The 22,548-nt window shown below is 41.4% G+C and overlaps 1 protein-coding gene across 7 annotated transcripts in view; it reads right to left on the bottom strand.

Annotated features, from left to right (window-relative positions):
- Positions 1 to 4,585: 4,585 nt before the first annotated feature.
- The window catches only part of SLC22A16 (solute carrier family 22 member 16), a 64,033-nt gene continuing 46,070 nt past the window's right edge, over positions 4,586 to 22,548 (bottom strand). For 6 of the 7 annotated variants that reach the window (XM_088795513.1, XM_019735056.3, XM_088795512.1 and 3 more), the window contains 5 exons: positions 18,512 to 19,043; positions 15,224 to 15,351; positions 12,749 to 12,858; positions 11,537 to 11,636; positions 4,586 to 4,965 (listed from right to left, as the gene is read on the bottom strand). In XM_088795513.1, the coding sequence (XP_088651639.1) occupies positions 4,837 to 4,965; positions 11,537 to 11,636; positions 12,749 to 12,858; positions 15,224 to 15,351; positions 18,512 to 19,043 (999 nt within the window). In that variant the 3' untranslated portion in view covers positions 4,586 to 4,836. The remainder of the gene's footprint in view (positions 4,966 to 11,536; positions 11,637 to 12,748; positions 12,859 to 15,223; positions 15,352 to 18,511; positions 19,044 to 22,548) is intronic. The other variant, XM_074333443.2, reaches the window with a different exon arrangement.

Raw genomic sequence — 22,548 nt, 5'->3', positions numbered from 1 at the left:
TTGGAAAAAATAGTTAGGAAATAATCTAGGATAAAAACCAAGTGATTCTTTAACCCACATATTCAAATAGTTGCTGAGTGTTCACCGTGTGGCCGACACGTTACAGTCCACAAATTTGTTCATAGGGAAGCCATTTGATGTCACAAAATAATGATGATAACATTGTAACTAATATGTATTTAGTTCGCCTTAACCATATACTAGACACATGCATGACACACTATAGCACAACCACTAAATGAAGTAGGTACTATTCGTATCACCATTCTATAGATGAGTAAATAGAGGCTCCAGGACAGTGAGAACTGGCCCAAGGTTTCTTAAGTGGCAAAGCCCAGTCTGAATGTCAGTCTTCAAGGCTGAAGGTCTCCACCAAAGTACACACTTTTGTGCCACGAGATCTGTCTGTTTTACTTTGAGCAAATCACCTAACTTCTAAGTTTCAGTTTCCCCATTTGAAAATTGTGATTAAACTAAGATTTCTCATACAAGTTGTTGTGAACATGTGCTGAGTTAAGATATGTAAAATTCTTCGTAAGGTGGGATCTATATTTTATTGAGCACCTACTATAAAGTCAATCAACAAACACTTGCAGAGCAGTCACTCTGTCCCGGGCATGTTGCAAGGACTACAGGAGATTTAAGAATTTCTAAAATGATGTTATTTCCCTTGAGAAAGGAAACAAGGCAGAATAAGACAGTCCTCTAATAAGGTAGCTCTAACCATAGGTGCTGAGAGGGCTCAGGAGAGAGGGAGCATGGTGGACCCAAGTGGCCAATAGAGGAGAGGCTGGGAAATGAGGAAGGCTCCAAAGAATCAGTGAGATTGGAAGGACAATGAAGAGCAGGGGAGGAAATACTGGGAGGGAGAATGGTGTGAGCAAAGCTGCAGAGGCAGGAAGTTCAAAGAGAGCTGAGGAAATGATGGGTGGTGACATGAAGAGGTATGTGTCAGAGCAGAGTGTGAAAAGTGCCAGAAATCTGGCTAGGATGGAGGACTGTATTTGAAAAGTAATGAGAGCCCTGGAAGACATTTGAGAGGGCTCCTTCTTCTCCGTGCCCTTGACTCTGAAAGGAAGATGAGAAGGAAAACATTTAGAAATGAAACCAAGAAAGTTGTGTGTGTATACAGCTAATAGGTGTTATTTTCTGCTGCAAAGAACTGCAGTGGTATGACTTGAATGAGGAGGAAAATGGATTCAGGTGTCATTGAGGGTGAGAGTTAAAAGGAGCCCCAAGGACCATCTAGGGGGCCTTATGTTATCATTTTACACGAGTGGCTGAGGTCCAAAGAGTTGAAGTGGTCTCCCTGAGACTGGAGGTGCGCTCAGCTTCATACTCCTCCCCAACAATTATTCAGAAACGTTTGCCTTGGGCTCTGGAGGTGCCCACAGCCTCACCTGTGCATGGTAGGGGCTCCCTGCCCACCCAGCCCCTCCTGCTCTGCTCTGCATGGCTGGCAATGGCTCGGGATGTGTTAACCTTGCCGGTGTGTTAGTCTGCTAGTAAATAAGGAGCCTCAAGCCAATGGAACTTGAATTCTTCAGGTTACTGAAGAAGCCAGGCTCTCGGGGACAGGCAGTCAGCAGTGAGTAGCTCCAGGTTGGCGCAGGGAAACAGAGAAGGCGTTCCGGGCACTCATATCTCTGATACATGGGTGAGCCCTGTCGGGACACAGAAGTGGGGCAGATTCTGTAACTGAACCCTTTCCTCCTTGTAAAAAAAGGACTTTCAAGACTTATGGGAACATCTCTCCTCTGAATATCTCAAGCTGGGTCTCTGACACGGTAGGTAAGACCCGAGAGACACGGAACAAGGAAAATGAATTTACTTAGGGAACTATCAGTTGTCAGTAAATACTGGTACCACGTGGACTTTAGAGATAAAACAAACAGCTATTACTGACTTCTGGTAAATTCGGATAAGACATGACTATCCACAACTCCCAAACACTGTTGGAGGCGGTTACCAGAGACTTTGGCTTCTGTAGTCAGCTTCACAATCATAACCGAGAAAATGGTCCTCTTCACCACCTACCAGAATTTAAGTACCCCTTTGCATATGCCGTTTTACAGAATGAACCCTTTGTATTTGGTATGTTTTCAGCAAATATTTGATAGCGGTGAGATCAAGGGGACAGGTAAGCCCCTCAGAACTGATCATTCGATTGAATACATTCAAAGCATATATATTTTTTTCTTTTTAATTTTTGTATTGAAGTATAATCGATGTACAACATTATATTAGTTTCAGGTGTACAACGTAATGATTTGATATTTGTATATATTGTAGAATGATCGTAAGTCTAGCTAATGTCTGTCACTATACATAATTACAGAATACTTTTTTCCTGTGATGAGAACTTTCTAAATTAAATTAAAGTTTATTGGGGTGACAATTGTTAGTAAAGTTACACAGATTTCAGGTGTACAATTCTGTATTACATCATCTATATATCACATTGTGTGTTCACCACCCAGAGTCAGTTCTCTTTCCATCACCATATATTATACCCCATTTACCCTCTTCTAGAGCCCTCCCCTCTCCTCTTACCCTCTGGTAACCCCTAAACTATTGTCTGTGTCTATGAATTTTTGTTCTTTCAGTTGTTTGTCTTGTTCTTTTGCAAAGTATATATATATATATATATATATATATATATATATATATATATATATATATTTTTTTTTTTTTTTTTTTTTTTTAAGATTTTATTGGCGAAGGGGAACAGGACTTTATTGGGGAAGTATGTACTTCCAGGCCTTTTTTCCAAGTCAAGTTGTTGAACTTTCAATCTTAGTTGTGGAGGGTGCCGTTCAGCTTCAAGTTGTTGTCATTTCAGTCTTAGTTGTGGAGGGCGCAGCTCAGCTCCAGGTCCAGTTGCCGTTTTCTAGTTGCAGGGGGCACAGCCCACCATCCCTTGCGGGAGTCAAACTGGCAACCTTGTGGTTGAAAGGACACACTCCAACCAACTGAGCCATCTGGGAGCTCAGCGGCAGCTCAGCTCAAGGTGCCGTGTTCAATCTTAGTTGCAGGGGGCAGAGCCCACCATCCCTTGAGGGACTCGAGGAATTGAACTGGCAACCTTATGGTTGAGAGCCCACTGACCCATGTGGGAATCGAACCGGCAGCCTTTGGAGTTAGGAGCATGGAGCTCTAACCGTCTGAGCCACCAGGCAGGCCCTGCAAAGTATATTTTTAATATGAACTTCCCTAAGAACATACGTCTTAACAGAGATTCAGGGAAAGAGAGGTACAAATTCAGCTTTCGTGGGGTGTGAAGATTATACAGTTTTAAAAGTCAAAAACATCAAATATTAACTAAGAGGGGAAATCTAAATGACAGTAGGAAAACAGGCTAAGAATGAAGAAAAAAAGAAAAAGACAAAATCAGAGATGAGAGGAAGGATAAACAAATATCTTCCTCTTCTCATATCCTATTTGTTTCGTTTTGTTTTACAAAAGGAAAAAGGTTTTTGGTTTTACATTTTATTTTATTAGTGGAAAGACCAAGTGAAGAACTGAGCAACTATCCAGAGAACTTAATTAATATAAAAAGTCTAAATAATTCAGGTCAAATTCCTCTTTTTTTCCCTTAGCAATTATTTTAAATAACAGCATGTATGTAATTGTCTTAATCCTTATTTTACTTACCTCTGCAGATAACATTAACATTTCATCAATTCTGATATATTAGACATAAGACATACCCAACAGCTAAATTTCAAAGGCAAAGAAAAAGTAAGTAACTTTTGATGAAACTATAGTAAAGAAAAACCTATGGGAAATTTATCTGAAATGCACTCCTCTAACAGAGAAGATTTATACTGTAATTTTGCAGTTGAAATGTTCAGAATATTCAACTATTTTTGCAAATTATGGTTTTAAGTGAAATTGAGGAAACAAAATTTAGGACTTAAAAAAAGAAGAGTGAAATCTTCCTGTAAATTATTTTCTTTAAAAGGCAAGAATGTTTAAATTTCTTTTTGCATTGGCAAAAGATCCTCATAATACTTAAAATCAATTTCCTGGGTGATCCGCAAACTTTACAAGTTTGCAATGCTCTAAAGTGCCACAGCTTCTCTGTGCTTTGAAGGAGACTTATGGAGAGAATTTGGTAAATTTAGGAAAAGTAAAAATGTCAGACTAGAAAACGCACTCCTGGCCCCTTGCAGATATATGTCCCTTAACTGGACCAAACATACAGACACGCGCCTACACATTCAAGCCCTCTTCACTCAGAGTGCTGGAAAGCAAGATATCTTTTTTTATAGCTATAGTTTTTGTGGCTTCATTATGAAGACAAACATTTTTACTAAAAAAGTCTTGAATTTGGAGCTATGGTTCTCAAAAGAGGGGAAGGAATATCAGCAACAGAATCTTCAAGGGCCTTTGTCAAAAGAAACACTCTCACAGGGCCCCTCTTTCCAGTTGACAGTCCAGGTTCCAAGGGGGAGGGGAGGAAGCCTGGAGTATGTGGTCTTCTCTCAGGTAGAGGGGGGGAAGGTTGAGAAACAATGACACAGAAGAACAAACACGGAAAACGATATTTTGCGGCAATAGGAAAGCAGTCTTAAAAAAAAAATCAGCATTCTCACCTTGGTTTTTATTTCTTTTACAAAACAATTGTTTTAAAACTTCCTTACAAAGTTTGTTTTGAAAAGACATAATAAAGGACATGTGGAAGATGAGAATAACATTTCTCTAATACAAAGGCATTGAACAATATTTCAGGTGCCAGACAGCACACATGGCACACTAAGACCAGAATCCCCTGAATTAATCACTTCCATTCGTTCCAACGTCCGCATTATTGGCTGTGGGAAACAATTTGCCTTAACTGCTATCTTTTTCCTCATCCAGCTTGATGGCTTCCTCCCAAGTAGTTGTCAGAGGCTTCCCAAGGGTCTCTGGAAGCTTGAGTGTTAGCAATCCACTCACGAAAGCCAAAGTCCCAGTAAGCAACTAGAAGGAATTTAAAAATTAATAATAATAAGTGACACATGAAGGAAGAAAAAAAAAAAAGGAAGAAATGTATCCTTCAGAGAATAATAATCCTGAACTTTTTTCAGAAGGCAGTAACAGAATTGAATTGGACATGACAGTTGTCATTTTTACTCCATGGTGAGACCTTGGGTTACTTAGGCTGGGCTGGGAGTTCTTTAACTCATCAGCTAGGCTCATTCAGAGCATTCATTCATTCATTCATTCATTCATTCATTCATTCATTCATTCACTTACCGCTGTGGCGCCCCCACTCCATAAATCCCGGGTACTGCCTGTAGTATCACTCTTGAATGTACTGTCCTAGGAACTACACAGAGAAAAAAGTCTCTGCCCCATCTTCCCAGACTCCAGCGTCTTGTGGAGAAACCCGACAACTGAGCGTTGGGTTGGGACTTGATGGGCCACCCTGTCCCTGCCCCCAAAACCAGCACCGCTGTCAGCATCCAGTAAATGATGGGGAGTGCATGAATGCCTACCTGCGTGCATGAATCAATGTTTCGCTGAACCAAAACTTACAGAATTTAAGGGAAACAAAACAAGTGCAATGGAAACTAATTGCTATTAGTTTCTTTGTGGAGGGGGTGGTCCATCTGATTTACTACAAAAAGCAGTGTATTTCTTTACGTTCTAGATTTTGACACATAAAAGGCAATCTTTTAGATGAGCACCAAGGTGTTTGCCTTTAAAAATTAAAATCACATTAAAAATTAAAGTCTACATATCTATTCTCTATTGATCGTTATGAAGATCTTGGGTGGAATTTAGAATTAAATCTCTGTACAGTCCTTAAAAATGTGTTCGTCCTTAGATAATTTAAATTCCTCTAGCAGAAAACACTGCCTGGGAAGAGCCCATAAAAATAACTTAAGACATGGTTTTTCTGATAGATGTACATACCTGATGCTTTGACAGCCTGTGAGAATTAAAACATGAAACACAGTGCAATTGTGACGTGGCGTGAGGCCACATCTGTAACAGATGTGAGCTGGGAAGTCAGCATTTTATTTTTGTTTTGCATAACGCTGGGAACCTAATTCTTAGAAAAATCATGAGTAAGCCCAAAACTAGTAGTAGAATTTAAAGTGACATTCCAAAGGATGTTTAAAGACATTTTCTGGTGTCTCGGGACATAGCAGGAATCGCCACTGATGTACAAATCCCAAAAGACCCCTGCGTCAGGGTCTGGGCAAACAGTGAATACGCCTAAACGAGAAATAGGATCAAATTGGAGATCCTTTTAGCTTTAGGAAATAAACAAACCTATAACCCTCCATTCTCCTCTCACTTCAAGCAGAAGACCTGGTCTCCTGCCACCCTGGCCAGCTCCCTCCACCCCACAAACATCCCAGCAATGCCCCTCCCCACCTCTCCCTCCCCCGGGCCAGCAGGAGCCTGTGGTCCTCTCCATATCCCACCGCCTCTCATCTCCTCCTCCTCAGGTTCTCCTTCCATCAGCCTCCCTCCCTCCCTCTCACATATTCTTGAACTTTTCCTTTCCACTGGATAGTTTCCCTCAGTAAAAATAGAAGTTCTTGAGCCTCTTATAATCTCCAAAACCACTCTGCCCGGTAACTTGCTACCTGGGTGGCCTTGGGCAAGTCACTTAACTTTTCTGCTCCTCAGTTTCCTTGTCTGTAAAATGGAAATAATAATAGTACCTGCCCCCAAACATGGTTGAAAGGATTAAATTAAATAACACATGTAAGGCACTTAGTAGTGCCTGGCCCCTGGTAAGGTCAATAAATGCTATCCTTTAAAACAAGCAAAAGAGGCCGCTGCCTCAACCCACACCCCCTCCAGCCTCTAGCCCACCCTCTCCACAGCCGTCACTGCTTCTCTCTCTCAGCTTTCCTTCCATCCTGCCCTCTGCAGCCTGGCCCTCTCCCAGCACCCACAGAAGCTGCTCTCCGCAGGCCACAGACTCCTGGCTGCCAACTCCCGTGGATGTGTCGCTGTCCTGCTCTTTCTTAGCCACTGTCCTCTCCTGCCTTCCTCACCTCCTCTCCTCCTTTGGGATCCTGGGAACCTCCCCGTCCTACAGGCTGCAGCGCCTGTCTCCACCCTGGACCCTTCTGCCATCAGTTTCCCTCATTCTTTCCTCACCTCACCTCCGTATAAGCTGACTCCCAAATCTGTACCTCCAGTGGGGCTGTCCCCTCAGCTCCAGACTACAAAGGTGTCTGCCTCCTGGACGTATCCCCTGGTGCCCATCCTACAGGCACCTCGCACTCATCACGTACTGTCCTTCCCCACCTCAACCCTGTTCCTCCTCCTGGGTTCCCTCCAGCCCCAAGAACCATCCTTGCATTCCCCCCATATCCATATCCATATGCTCCACCATATCCAACTGGTCACCAGCTCCTGTGGATACACCTTTTCCATCCTGTCCTCTCAAACCCGCCATTAGTCTACATGCTCTTCCTGGCTGACCTCCTCTGAGACCCCTGCCCACCTTTCCAGACTTATCTCCTGGTGTTAGCAATAATGCTTGCTCCCAAACCCAAACTGGCCATGTTCCTTTCCCCGCTAAGTCTTTGCCTTTCTGTTCCCTCTGCCTGGAATTCCCATCTCTCTTCTCCACCAGGCTGAATCTTACTGGCCCCTCCAGGTACAGATGAAAGGACCCCTCCTCCAGGAAGCCTCCCCTCTGGCCCTAACCTAGCTTGGTTGGCCTCTCCTATAACCACGTAACCGCAGCATTTCCCACTCTAGCCCTCATCTCTGGGACTTGTCATGGTTTGCTCTTCTGCCTTCCCCCACCACACTGGACGTCTCGCAGGATGGAGCCGGTTTCTTTCCTCTCTCTGCTCCTTAGCACCTAGCAGAGGGGTTAACTCAAAATCAACACTCACTGAACGTCTGCCAAATGCGCAAATACAAAAATGATACGAATTAGGTGTCCACTTTTATGTAGCTTACTGGAAAATAATGGTTGATAATAAAAGCATCAGAACGAGCGATTTTCATGTGCATCTTTTCAAAAGAGAAAATATAAACTTATCATCGAGATCAGCGTTTCCTGTCCTCAAAATAAAAGCACTGCCTTGCTAGGCAGTTTGACCTCCATAAATAAGCTTAATGAAAAATTGAATAATCTATTTTTTTTACTCATTAAAAACAACAAGCAACATCTGTTGCCTCCAAAGGAAGTACATTCACAGAATATTTCTGCAGATATACACAAGACCCTGCTGACACAGGTTGTCTAGGGGAAGGGGGCCTGAGGCGGTCAGGGTCAGGGTGGAGGGGGCGCTTGTTTCTCTGCACTTGCTTTTGTACTGTTTGTGCTGTGTAAAAGGCATGGCACCGGGGTCTGAATCCAAGCTCTGTCACCTTGAAGGTGTGTGACCTTGAGCTAAGAATGACTTTCTGTAACATCTCCATATCTGTAAAATAGGGGTAGCAATAAACAGTATCTGCAGTCTATGAAGACTAATTTTTGTAAAGCGCTTAAAACAGAGCTTGTCACATAGCAAGCACAATTTAAGTACCTGTTAAATAAAATGAAAAATCCTTTTGAACTCCACAGTCCTTAACTGACCCACAGATGTCCTTTAAAAAAAAAGTCTTTTATGTGGTTTTCGTAAATTTATAGCAGTGTGCTTTTATAGATGTATCTATCTTCTTCTGTGTGTTTCAGCTTATTGTTTAAAAAGAAACGCACCTTTCCTAGTTTTATCTTTTATTTATTTAATGAGGAACATCAAGTGCTAGCACAAAGGAGAGGCTTCTAGAAAAGTCCATACCCTGAAATGGATGGTGGACTTTCCAAAAACACCTCCCTGGGCAGGCCAGACAGCCCATGTCATTTCTCAGTCTCAGGGTCAGTGCACGAAGGAGGCTGGCCTCCCAATTCCCCAGTCAAGCAAACCTCGCTGAGAGTGTTCTGGGATGTAAGACAGATGCCACGCCAAGCCAGTGGTTACACACCACCTATGTGTGGTGTAAGGTGATTTTCGGTAGTATCAGACACTTGGTTTTATTACCTGTAAGATTCTGTTAGTGTATTTCACAAAAAGATATAACTAGTATAACACCCATGGTTTCACTGTTATTACTGTTTAGGGCAAAGCTAAATTTTAAAAGGCAGTCTATTTGATTTAAAACATTAAGCAAATTATAACATAAGTAGCACATAAAGAAATGCTTTGCTGGACCCAGTGGTGGGGATACAAAATGTCCTCTCCTGCAAAAGTTCAACAGTTGAAACTCGGGGGACAAAAACGTATGTGCATATAATAAAGCCAGGCTGTGACTGGTCTGTGAAAGGGGCAACCACAAAGTACTGCACCGGCATGGGAAAGACAGAGTCCTTGGATCTGAGTGGTCTTCTTGGAGAAGTGGGGTTTGCTCTGCATCTTGAAAGATACATGGGGGGGCCTCATCTAAACTCTTCCAGTGATTGGCCTCCCACCAGTTGTCCGGCAGAGGCAATGCAGGAGGACAAACTGGGAATGAGGCAGGTGGTCCCTGCTGGGGTCTTCTTTCCCCAGCTGTGGAGTCACAGCCACTAAAGCACCCAGACAGCCTCATCCAGAAAGATCCTGGAGAGGCAGCTGGTCTCCACGAAGCCTGGGAAGACCCCATACGAGGGACCACGTTTTGTCAACAGCCCTGGGCTTCACGGGAGTACTGGGAAGAAATCACTGCCTTAAGCCATCTTCTAGCACTGGGAGCCTGTCAAGGCTCTGTCCCAGATGGAGCTCAAGCTTCTGAGATGTTTGAGTCCTAACAGTTCTTGGATTTACCTCTCAAAAAGAAAAAAAAAAAAACAGTCTATGTCTGTCTATGTATCTATCTGTCTATCATAAAATATGATTTAAGTATAAAAAAGGCATAAAACAAATGCACAGTTAAAGAAATAATTATAAAGCAAAAATGTCACACTCTTGATCACCCACAACTCCGTGTGGCTTGCATCCCAGAAGCGTCTTCCTCCTCCTCCACAGTGTCCTGAGTTAGGAGATGGGAGAGAAGCACTCTCTACAAAGGGGACATTTAGGCGAGGCACAGGAGGAGAGTGGGTCGGGGTGAGTGAGAACAGAGTGAGTGTGGAGAAGAGGGGAAGGTGTGTGAAAAAAAAAAAAAAAAAACTAGGGAAGGTGAGCAGGGGTTCGTTCTGGAAAAGCCTTGACTTGAATCAGGCAGCGTTTGCATTTTATTCTGAAGGTGAGAGGGCAGTTGGAGCAGAGCTGTGGTTCAGCAAACTCTTCTGATGGGATGGGGGTGGGGTTCAGGAAACAGACGTAGAAGGCGGAAGCTGATGAGGAACTGAACCGGAAGCAGGCAACCTGGGGTGGTTTTGAGAGAGAAGGTGAGGATGTAGTGTCCTGCATTGGGAGGAGAAGGGGGGAAGAAGAACAGGGCAAATAAAAAGCTGATGCTGAAGTGTCATGCTGGAGGCACTGAGTCCTAACCCAAAGGGGGAGACGGAGGAGGAGGAAATTTAAGGTAACAACCAGTTTGGTTTGGGAAACAGTGGATTTGCTATAAGACATTCAGGGAGAATAATCCATGAGGCTGGTGGAAACACGAGTTTGCAACTTGGAAGAGAAGTCAGAACTTAGGAGAGGTTGCCTATGCAGGGAATGGAAAAGATAGCCAGGATGGCTCTTAGAGAATGAGTCGATTTAAGGGGTGATCAGAAAAAGAAAGAGGAGCACTGAAGGAGACCAAGAGGGAACAGCCTAGAGAAAGCTATGGCAAGGAAGTTTAGGAGAGGTGGCTTGGAGGGGGAGGAAGAGGGCCAGCAGACCCAGGGCTCTCCCCTAAGCCACTGCAGCCCCTGAGGCCACCCCCAACCCCACACCCTCCATGCTCCCCAATCCCTCCTGCCCCACCTCTCCTTGTCTCTCATCTACCTCCTGACCACAGGGTCTTGCTAAACCCAAGTGTAACAGTGTGATTTCCCAGCCTCTCAGCCCCCACAGGAGGAAATCTGCAAACTGAACAGTAACTGCTCTCACTCTTCATAACCAGGCAAACAGCCCACACTACCAGAGCCAGCAGGAAGAGATTTTTTTATGTCTGAAAACCACAGGTCCCCAACCTCTCTGTCAGGCACCACAGAATCCTTCAAGGAAATAGGCAGCCTCTAGAATCCTCCTTGACCAGCAGGCATACTACGGGAAGGTGGAGGAAAAGGGTGAGGGGGTGAGAGGCAGCCTGCGGATCCAGGGGGAGGGGCATAGGCTGTGCTGGGCCAGGTGCTGGAGGCAGAGGCACTGAAAGACTACAGAGAACACCGCTCTCCCTGTGTGGACCCAGCTTCATGATATGGGTGAGGAGAGCCCGGTCTCTGGCAGGCATAGGTGTAATGTACAGCGCACCAGTGGTTGGAAGGCAATCGACCAACAAGAAAACAGCAGCCACCACCCTACTTGCCGACTGGTGAGCTGTTAATAAGATTTCTACAAACCCTCATCATCATTGAATTATAAATTCACTTCCAATAAATAAAAACATAGAAGGCAATTAGTTGATCAGCCTTTCTGCTGTCTCAGTAAGGTTCTATAAACTGATTAAACACCTGGGGCATGAAGAGCCAAACGCTGGAGAGGTAAACGCAGAACGGGGCTATGATGCTTCCCACACGGCACACCACGCTGCCACTTCCCACGGCCTGCGTCCTGAAAACATGAGGAGTATTAAGACAGTATATGATGTCACAGGGGTAACAGATTGGGGGAGGAGGTGATCACTTTGTGAGGGGTGTAAATGTCTATTATATTGTTTTGTACACCTGAAACTAATTTAAAAAAAAAAAAAAAAGACAGCAGCAAGAACGGAAGAGAACATAGATGACGCAGAAAGTGATGGAACAACTTCCTGTAGCCCCTGTCCACCCTCCCAGACGAAAATAAACAATAAAACCTAAGCTTGGCTTAACATACTTGGAACTAATTTTACTCTAATTTTTCAGGAATCACTCGTGATTTAGATATACATTCTGTAAAACAGGGGTATATACAAGCATACAGATAATTCAGGACAAAAAAAAAGGGTAAACCATTCTACATCTGGTATGCAGATGAGACCCTCATGTATATTCATTCAGTCTAATATTGAGGGTACCATCAATTTTCTAGAGCAGGAATTTGTTTGAGGTAGGAAATGGAAATTTTGGAGACAAATGATTTATATCTATGAAACATTCTATCTTATTTTTATAAATCAAGCAATAGCTCAATGCTTTTCTTTCAAAGTTATTTAAAGAAACCTTATAGAATGTCTAGCAGGAAGAAAAGAGTGTGCTTTTAATGTGAATAAATATCTTTTCATAAGCCAAGCAGTGATGAGGCCCCAGGAGAAAACAAACATGCCAAACACCTTGATCTTGGACTTCTAGCCTCCAAAACTGTGAGAAAATAAATTTCTGTTGTTTGAGCCACCCAGTTTGGTGTTTTGTTATGGCAGCCCCAGTAAACTAATACAACTGACACCCGAACATTAAAAGATACGTCCTGAGAAAATTAAGTCAGTGTAGGTCAGTTATAGTCAAGATTTAAAATGGTTTTAGGATAATAGAGAGAATTTCAAAACAGTTTCTCTAATATCCTTGCTAATGAGGCATAGACGAAGCCTGAGATTCAGAATTAGCATCATCATGTAACTTTCCCACATCTCAGAGCTCCAGTAACGTCTATGAAAATAAAGCCTGTATACTCAAAGGTCAAATATAATGAAATGACACGTAAGTGAAAGACAATGGGAAAACAACAGAAAAATAAGTAACTCTTACCTTATCATGGTTGGATACAGTTCTGCTGTGTAAAGGTAAATGAGGCCAAATGCTGACCCTATGGCAAATTTTCCAGCCATAGTTGCCACCACACTCCAAATATAGTAACCCTGCAAAAAAAAAAATTAGCAAAATAGACCATCATAAGTAATATTTTTTAAAGATAAATCTTTAAATGAAATCTTTAAGATGATTACTTAAAACTTTCTAATTCTCCAGTACTTTTCAGGACAATGAAGAGTTTTATTTTTCTTTTTGAATTTATTTTGTAAACTCTACTCATGGTATGCAAAAGCTTTCCATCTTCATGAAATTTAAAGGAAAGTTTTATTGTGCCTTCCCCCGCCTTGGAGATTTCAAATTACCAAATAAGAAAAGAATACCTCTTGGGAAGATTACTTTGGAATGAGATACCCCCAGACATGCTGGTTCCACCAATAATTGACCCGCTCCTTCTGGAACTGACCCAGCAGAATAAATCAAAGAGCCATAAAAATAAATTGTGTCTTTTGCAGCAGTAATCCCATGGCTTCTAAATTATCTTCAGAAAATAATTTGAAAGTAATAACTGAACTATGCGTACAGACTCCCCCACCCCCACCTTTGGCTGATGCATTCTTCAACAGCAAAACCTCTCCACGCTTCCAACTTAGTTTCTGCTTTCCCTGTTGTGTCCCACTTCCAGCACTGGCTCACAAGGACCTCCCATATTCCATCTCTTCTCTCCCCCTCATCTGCCAGCTGGATGTTGAGACCCAGGCAACCTTGGAGTTCATGTGTTGAGGATGGCAGCGCCTCTATCAACCCGAGTCCCTGAATAGACTTCATGGAGCCAAACATTCCCTCACCACTCCCACTGTGACCAACCAGGTACACCCACATCGGACTTTCTGTGAGCAAGAAATAAACATCTGTTATGTGAAGTCACTGAAATGTGGGGGTGCCTCTATTAGAGAAGCCAGTGTCAGCTTGTCACCTTACTTACTACTGCAGACAATATTTGTTGAATGAATTAATAGGATTTAAAAATTTTTTGTATTGTGTTGGCACTACCGTTGGGGGGAGAAATTTGTGGTTAGGGGTTAGTGCTCTGTTTCTCGAAATCCCCTTCTGCCACGATCGTCTTCCACATTATGGCTGTGGCTTAACCACTATATGACTCGGAGTTTCTGGGGTTCCCCTCAATCTTCACCAGCTCAAAGGCAGCTGCCATCAACTCAACTAATATCGCTGCAAACTACTTCAGAACACAAACAAAAACAGGTATGGATGAAGCTCCCTCAAATTGGCACAGACCTCCTCCTGAGTAGTTGTACTGCATTCTTCTCAGTTGTATATCAATCACCTGGAAATTTCAGTTACATAAAACATTTGATTCACCAACCCTGATAATTAAGTGAAGTGTCACGATAAAAGGAAGTCACCAGTTCGCTTAAATGTTAAACGTTATGTAAAAGTTAAAATACCTTGCTCTAAATGCTGAGATACTATTGCTTGATAATTATATAATTGCTGGAGAAAATTATATAAAATATTTTCAAGTATTGTTATTGTGACCATATTTTCCAAATAAAGAATGAAAATACAAGTAATAACAACATTTTGGTGGGGGCGGGTGGAGAGGAGCAGCATTTCTGGATGCAAGAAGTATTCTAGGGGATGGGGTTTGCCAAAATATAGGAATATGGAAATCATTTCAGTAGTTTATGGCAGTGTTTCTCACTAAGAAACTGCATTGTTTAAAACAAGCTTCTCAGGGGATTTATGCATACTAGAAATTGACAACTACTAATCTACCACAGTGAAAAACAAGGCTATCTAAATGGGAACAATCTTGAATATGAGTTCATTATATCCCTCAGAGGTTTCCATGGCTCCCTCCCTCCTTCAGGTTTCTGATCAAACGTTGCGTTCTCTGAGAGGCACACCATCGTTGATCACCCTAGATAAAATGAAGAAGGATACATGTGTGCCCCCACATACTCAGTCATTCTCTAGTCCGCATTCTGTTTTTTCTTCATTATATCAACAGGAACTTGATTCGCTGTGTGTCTTCAACACCTAAAACAGCACCTGGCACATAATAGATGCTAGATAGATTTTTGTTGAATGAGTAAATGAATGAATGAATGTTTGGAAGGCAGGATCTACTTTCCTCACTCAAGATTATTGAGTTTACAAAATACAACACTCGCCATCTCTGGGAAGTGGGATTATGGGCATTATTTTTTAATATTGTTTTCGTTAAATTTTCTACCATGCACATGTAGTGCTTATATAACCGAGAAAGAATGTTTTTTTTAAAAAAAAAAGAAAACATAAACAAAAAAAAGAAAACATATTTTTAAATGTTAGGTATATACTCTGTCCATCTGTCTGAATTGATCTTTGTACTTACTGTAATAAGCTAAAAATTCTCCCATCAAACTGTCATAGTATAACTAACCGTTCCCTAAATAAAACAAAATAACTCACCTTGGGGATCACCATAATCACACCACAGAAAAGTGCACCTGAGATAAGAGAGAACATCAGAACATTTCTTCGCCCCAAAACGTCCATCCCCACGCATATGAAGATGTAGGCAGGAATTTCCACTGCTCCTGTCGTTGAGCGAAAGGGACTTCTGTAAGCCATGGTGTCCAGCTGTACAAGGGGACCTCGCCTTCTAACCCATCCCCCAAAAGGAATGATCAGCCACATCCGTGCTTTCAGGGTCCTCTAACAACTATCCAACAACTGCAGGAGAGGCAACAAGACTTACCACTTCTAAGCTCCCTGGAGGAGGTTTCCTAGGAAACCACTAATGCTCACATAATCGGCCCAGTACTTACCACCTGTCCTAGAAATTGTAACCCCTACTAAGCTATAAGCTCCTCAGGACACAGCATGGTGCCTGGAGGATAGGCCCATTGAATGAATAAATAAGCAAATTAATAGACAACATTGATAATATCTGATCTTTGGTTTCTTATGCTTGACAGAGGGGAAAATTTTTGTTATCAGTTACTTCAAACTTAGAAACCAAAGTAAGAAATTCAGCATCAGCTAAGTACATAAACTAATGGTAACTGTTAGATGGATTTTTAAACCTACAAGTAAATATTTTAAAATCTAATGTGAATCACCTACAGAACAGGGTCTGACCCTGCTTTGTTCTGGACCTCTTTTTACACACCCCCCCCACAACAAAAACTAAAGAGCTGAATCCCTGAGTGATATGAAAATCCTTTCTTTCAAGAACCAAAGTTTGAATCTTCTCCAGAACAAAAAGCTTTATATATCTATCATCTAATACCACACAGGGAGCAAGCAAGATCTCTCAGCAAAACTGAACAAACCCCACAATCTCCTTTGGGAAACAGACACATTTACCAGCCAAGATTGTTCATGTAATTCAACGCTCTGTTCTTTCCTCCTTCTGTGGTTTATCTAATCTCAGGACACGACCCATCACTGCCTTTTAGGAGTGACATGCATTTGTCCATTCATCTATGGAAGGTTACAAACACCAGGAGAGGCAGGTCTGGGTCTATATGTCTCCCAGAGCTTCTGGAACATATCATAGGGGATGGATATATATTTTCTGAATGAACATTCTTTTCAGTACATCAGAAATTAAACTCAGCTGCAGCTGCTCAGAAAAAAAAACTGGCTCAGGCAAAGGCAAATAATAATAATAATAATATTCTGAGCCCCATTTGAGATATGGTTTCTCTCTCTCTCTCTCTCTCTCTCTCTCTCTCTCTCTCTCTCTCTCTCATTCTCTCTCTCTTTCGTTAATGTAAGAAATAAACTGCTCTGGAGGAAATACCTCCCTTTCACAGACCCTGCTGTAAAATCCATGCTTCCAGGCCAGGTCAGTAGGTATATCTGTTACTACTCTTATTATTATTATTATTATTATTATTATTATTATTATTATTTTAGAGTTTGTCAAGCACTTTTCAAGATCAAATAAGAAAATAAGACAGTGATCTTCAAAAGAGCCTCATGGAAGTAGGCCTGGATTATTATCCGCACTTGACAACTGAGAGTAAATGATTTGAGCCAAATGAGCACGTGACAACTCAGGAACTGGAAGCGTGGACCTGGTGAGCCACGGCCCCTGCCCTGCAGCCTCCTTCCCCAACTGCCTCCCTCCACATCTGGCTCAGCGCTCTCCCCTGCACAGGACTGTGTATAAAGCCACCAACCAAAGCTGGGCAGCAACTGTGGAACATCTGGAAGACAGTGAAAGCAGACTACACTGATTTTTCTTGAGTTGCTTCAGGATAATGACATTACATCTAATTTTTGGCATGACCACGTCTGGGATAGAAATAGGGCAAGCCATGAGGCCCAACCCTTTGGGGATTAGGACACTAGGCCATTACTTTCTTCACTTTATAATATATCATCTCTCTAATCACTCAGACCCCCTTCCACTCCTATCTTCACATTACCCCAAAGGTATGTCTTGAAGCTACTGAAGCATTTATCACCTACAAGTGACACAAAACCAGAGCTGAATGTCCCACCAGCTTTAAACCATCTCAGGAGATGAAAACTTGTTCAAAAATTTCACAGCGTACAAGTATTGACCAGAAATACCTTTCAGCAAGTGGACTACAGGAAACGGTAATGACATGAAAAATCCAAGACAGTAGAGAATATAAAACGATGCATACTTGTCTCGGAAACACTTTTATAATTATGAAATTGACCAGTTTCTTGAGAATTTATATCTCCATCAAAGTTAAGAAACCATATCACAAAGATCTAAAACTCCAGCTTTCCTGAAGCTTCTCCGGGCCACACCCCATCCCCCACTTTACTCTCCTGCCATTTGCTGCGCTGTTCTAAGAATACTGCATCATTTCTCAAATTGACATATAGAATGGATCTGAAGTCACGATAGGCTCTTTCTACAAACTTATTGGTTTGCCCAAAAAGAGAGTAAAGTTTTTCTTCTTAAAAATCACTTCTCTCGTAATTCCTGCTGAATTATAACAAACAAAAATAGATGTGTCATCAGAGCACTTTAACAAGAAGGGATGTTATCTATGTATAAAAATGTTAAAGCAAGGTTTTTCTGAGGATAATATCACAGGTAGCTACATGGAAATAACCAGGAGTTAAGACTAGATGAACAAATGCAGATTTCTACTATTTCTTTCATGTTTGATATAAATTTGGTTTACTTTAGGAGTCACACCTCAAGCTATCACAACAATATCTGAAGCCAGTTTTAACCTGCCACTAAAATGAAAGAGGCATGACTACATAAATTATAGCCAAATGTGTTTAAATTATTTTACTGACTAAAATTTCTAAAGTAAGCACCATTAAAGAAAGAAAGTAACCAGAAGCTCTCCAAGACATATTACATTTTAAAAGGAAAACAGCTTGCAAAGAGCAATATGTAATAAATGATCTCATTTATGTTAAAATAGAAAATGTTTATCTGCACATATATATGGAAAGGCATAGAAAGAGATCTGAAAGGGCACAAAGCCAAACGTTACAGAAGTTACCCCCGAAAGAGGGTTCTGAGATGGTGATGGGCTTAAAGGAAGGAAACAAGTGAAGAGAAGAGGCAGAAAAGGAAGGAGAAACTAAATTATTTTTTGACTGTTCACATTTTTTAAAAGAAAATATATGCACGTGTTACAGTCTAATGACACTAGTATTGTTCCTGGTAGGAAAAAAAAAGAAAAGAAAAGAAAAACAAGGCAGAAATGTCACTTCATTGTTACGCTAAAATATAATTGAACTACTTACCCATGAGAAAGAGGTTTAAATATTCATTGCCTCCTAAATTAACAGAATTCAAAGAGAAGCAATAGAATCCCAAACACCCCGTGAACCAAACCAGCCAAACAATAAGTGTCCTTGTTCCAATATTCCAGTCATAAAACAGATCTAAGAGGCTGTACTTCTTAACTTCAGAAGGCTTATCACCAACAGCACCATACAGATCCAGTGATAAAAGTTCTGACAGCTTACAGGTGCTAGTCCTATTCCACTTGGCCATCTTATCAACTACGATTTGTGCTTCTCTGTATCTTCCTTCTGAGAGAAGCCAAAAAGGTGTTTCCGGTATCATCCAACAGCACAAGACAAAGGGGAGAGTCACTGTGGAGAGAATTATCTGATAGATCCACCAAGTCCTGAACAGATAGCCTGTCAAAGCCACCACCATTGTTCCAATTGCAAAAAACGAATGTATTTGGATGGATGCCCACGTCCGAGCCTTCATGCCGATAAATTCTGTCACATAGACAAACACCACCACAAGATAGCCACTTGCAACCTGAAAAATAAAGAGGGGAGGGTAGTCCAGATTTAAGGCCACGTTTATAACTACTGAGAGGTCTGATCTCCATAAATCACACATAGGCAAGAAAGAAAATGACAAAGCATTGTTTTCTGAAACCCAGATCACATTTATAAAAGCGCATTTAATCCAATCCATCCTTCTTCTTTAAATAGGTCCTTTCATCTCCCCGCATCTTCTTCACCCCCAGTGGCAAAACTTGAGAGGTTATATATGAATAAATGTTAAACACTGCCTTTTGTTTCATTTAAATATTCCCTGACAGTGTGAACTTATTTCTCAGTTCTTTCTGTGCATATCAAGCTATCTGTATGCAGGAGGTCCTTATTATTAAATCCTAAATTTTAAACAGGGACAAAAAATTATGGTAACTAGTGGGAAGAAGAAATATTTGACGAAAGCTTTATTTTGACAGTCAACAAAGAAAAAATAGACAAATTGGACTTCACAAAAATTTAAAACTTCTGTGCATCAAAGGACACTCACTCACTATCACGAGTGAAAAGGCAATCAACGGAATGAGACATTTGCAAGTCACGTATCTGATAAGAGATTGTTATCCAGAATATATAGAGAGCTCTTAAAACTCAACAAACAATCCAATTCAAAAATGAGCAAAGAATTTGGATTTCTCCAAAGATGCACGAATGGCCAATAAGCACGAGAAGATGCTTGACATCACTGATCATTAGAGAAATGCAAATCAAAATCACAATGTGATACCATCTCAGAGCCATTAGGATGGCTACTATCAAAAAGACAGAAAATAAGTGTTGGCACAGATGTGGAGAAATTGGAACCCTTGAGCATTGTTCATGGGAATGCAAAACGGTGCAGCCACTAAGGAAAACAATATAAGAATTCCTCAAAACATTAAAAATAGAATTAGCATATGATCCAGCAATCCCACGTTGGGTATATACCCAAAAGAATAGAAAGCAAGGTCTCAAAGAAATATTTGTACATCCGTGTTCATAACAGCAAGGTTGTTCACAGCAGCTAAAACGTGGAAACAACCCAAGCACCCATTGGCGGATGACTAGATAAGCAAAATGTGGTACGGACATACAATATTATTCAGCCTTAAATATTATTCAGCCTTAAAAAGGAAGGAGGAAGGATATTCTGACATATGCTACACGCATGAACCTTGAGAACATTATGCTAAGTGAAATAAGCCAATCGCAAAAAGACAAATATTGTATGATTGCATTTATATGAGGTACCTAGAGAAGTCAAATTCGTAGAGACAGAAAGTAGAATGGTGGTTGCTAGCGAGAGAATGGGGAGTTATTGTTTAATGGGTACAGAGTTTCAGTTTTACAAGATGAGAGAGTTCTGGAAATGAATGATGGTGATGGTTGCACAACAATATGAATGTACCTAACATCACTGAACTCTATAGTTCAAAAGAGTTAAGATGGTAAATTTTACGTTGTGTGTATTTTACCACAATAAAAAACAATGGGGGGAGGGAACCTCTATTTTGAAAATAGGCCTATCTTTAATTGAACAAAATTAATATTATAATAGCAATATGTGTTCATTCTTGGAATAAACAAAGAATGAATCAAATGAAGAACATTTTTATGGGCAGGTGAGGCTGAAAGGATTAGAATTTTCCCTGTAAAATTATTTCACACTTGACTTTTATAACACAAATCATAAAGTTAATTTTTGCAAAATTATTCTAGAGTACCACTGATTTCCCCAAAGGCCTTAATCTTTTGATATTTGAATTATACCCTTTTGAAGGCTCATCATGCCATTATCATTGAGAATGTAAGTTTCTGCAAAATTTAAACGGTGTATTTCCGCCAGATCACAACTGGTCAAGGGATTTAGGCGGGATTCAGGCAGTTTTCCCTCACTGCTTTCAAAGACGTTTCGTAATCAAGCATCTCTTGTAAGACCTGCGATTTCGCCTTGCATCAGAGAGTCACAAAGACACTGGCCCACAAGCAAGTTCTTGTGATGAGAGGACTGATATTTGCAGTAAGCAAGGAGGTGCTTGATAGGAACTACTTATTAATAGTGAGTTTAATATGTTTGCGACAATAGCTTTTATTTCCCTGAAGTCTTGTAATTGTAAGACTTAGATAATGAATCTTGATAATGAGAACTCCTATATCCAAGAATCTAGTTTGGTGAATGTTTGCAGTTATGGCAAACAAAGAAAGACTATGATAGCCTTCACATACTACAAATTCTCCGTTAAGCTGAGCTGTAACACTTTTACCAGTCCCCAACACGGTTTTTTCAATGCTAATTCCTTCTGAGTCCACCCCCACTTCCTACTGGTTACGTCTGTCACTGGGTTCAGACAATCCATACAACTACCTAAATAATTCCAAAAGACTCTTTGATCCCTTCACTACTGTCACCACTGATAACACTCGGTTCCTGTCATCTACCCTGACCCCATCCCCACACAGCAGCCAGAATGACTACTTCACGTTGCCCGAACCCCTTCAGTGCGTTTCCATTGCCTTTAGGACATCAAGCAAACTCTATCTGCCCAATCATCCCTCCCATGTTCAGCGCCCTCAATGTATTTCACCTCCTCTCCATGCTCCAGACCCCTGGACCTTTGATTCCTTCTCATCTCAGGGCCTTCTCATTTGCTGCTCCCTTTGTTCTTCTGTCACCCATCCCTGCGGACTAAAAAGCCCCTAATGCTCCAGACTCCCCACCCACACACACCACCAGGGAAACTCAGCCACTGTTGTGCTTCCATTGTCAACATTGTATGTATTTCTTCTTAAGACAGCCCATCAAAATCTTGTCCCCACTGCACGGTAGGGTTATTGAAACAGCCTGGTCTGGTTTACTTAGCATTTCATTCTGTAGGGAGATCAATAAATATGCCGTGTACATAAATCTGCTTGCATCTTCTCTACGCAGAATTCTACCACAAGTACACTTCCCATGAAAATCAAAGGAAAGAGCCACAGAAAATTAAGGCCACATTTTGTATTCTACGGGTGGCTGCCTCATTTTCTTGACTCTGGAAACCAACGCATGGTATTTTGCAGGACTGAAACAGGTATTTTCAGAATTGTCCTCTGAAGTCTTCCAAAAGCAGACATCCACACCCTCTTGACACCTGTGCCTCTGTCGAGCTATCATTCCCACCAGAAGGTCTCTTTGCAAATCTCACTGTGCAGTTACAGAGCCATTTCCTCTTATTCTGTCCTCAGCGAAGATAAAACTGCTGGCTACTATCTTTTGTATTAAAAAGGCCTTACATTCCTAAATAAATATATACATATGTTTACTTTCTTTTTTTTAAGGGGCAACATCTTCAATTCTCCTGATTTTTTTTTCTTTTTTATCCTTGGTCATCTGTGTGGCTTCCTAGGAGCTGTTTCCAGCGTCAGAGAAAACTCCAAAACAAAACCACCTTGCTCTCTGAGGAAGTACAGTGACCTCTCCTCTGAGATTATAGTCTTTGGCTCCTCTCTCGACCCTTCGATCACCC

Source organism: Rhinolophus sinicus, chromosome 2 (assembly GCF_057876585.1).
Source record: "Rhinolophus sinicus isolate RSI-liver-muscle chromosome 2, RSI-T2T, whole genome shotgun sequence".
Taxonomy (NCBI): domain Eukaryota; kingdom Metazoa; phylum Chordata; class Mammalia; order Chiroptera; family Rhinolophidae; genus Rhinolophus; species Rhinolophus sinicus.
The sequence above is the reverse complement of the archived record's forward strand: the minus strand, read 5'-3'. Positions and strand labels throughout refer to the sequence as shown.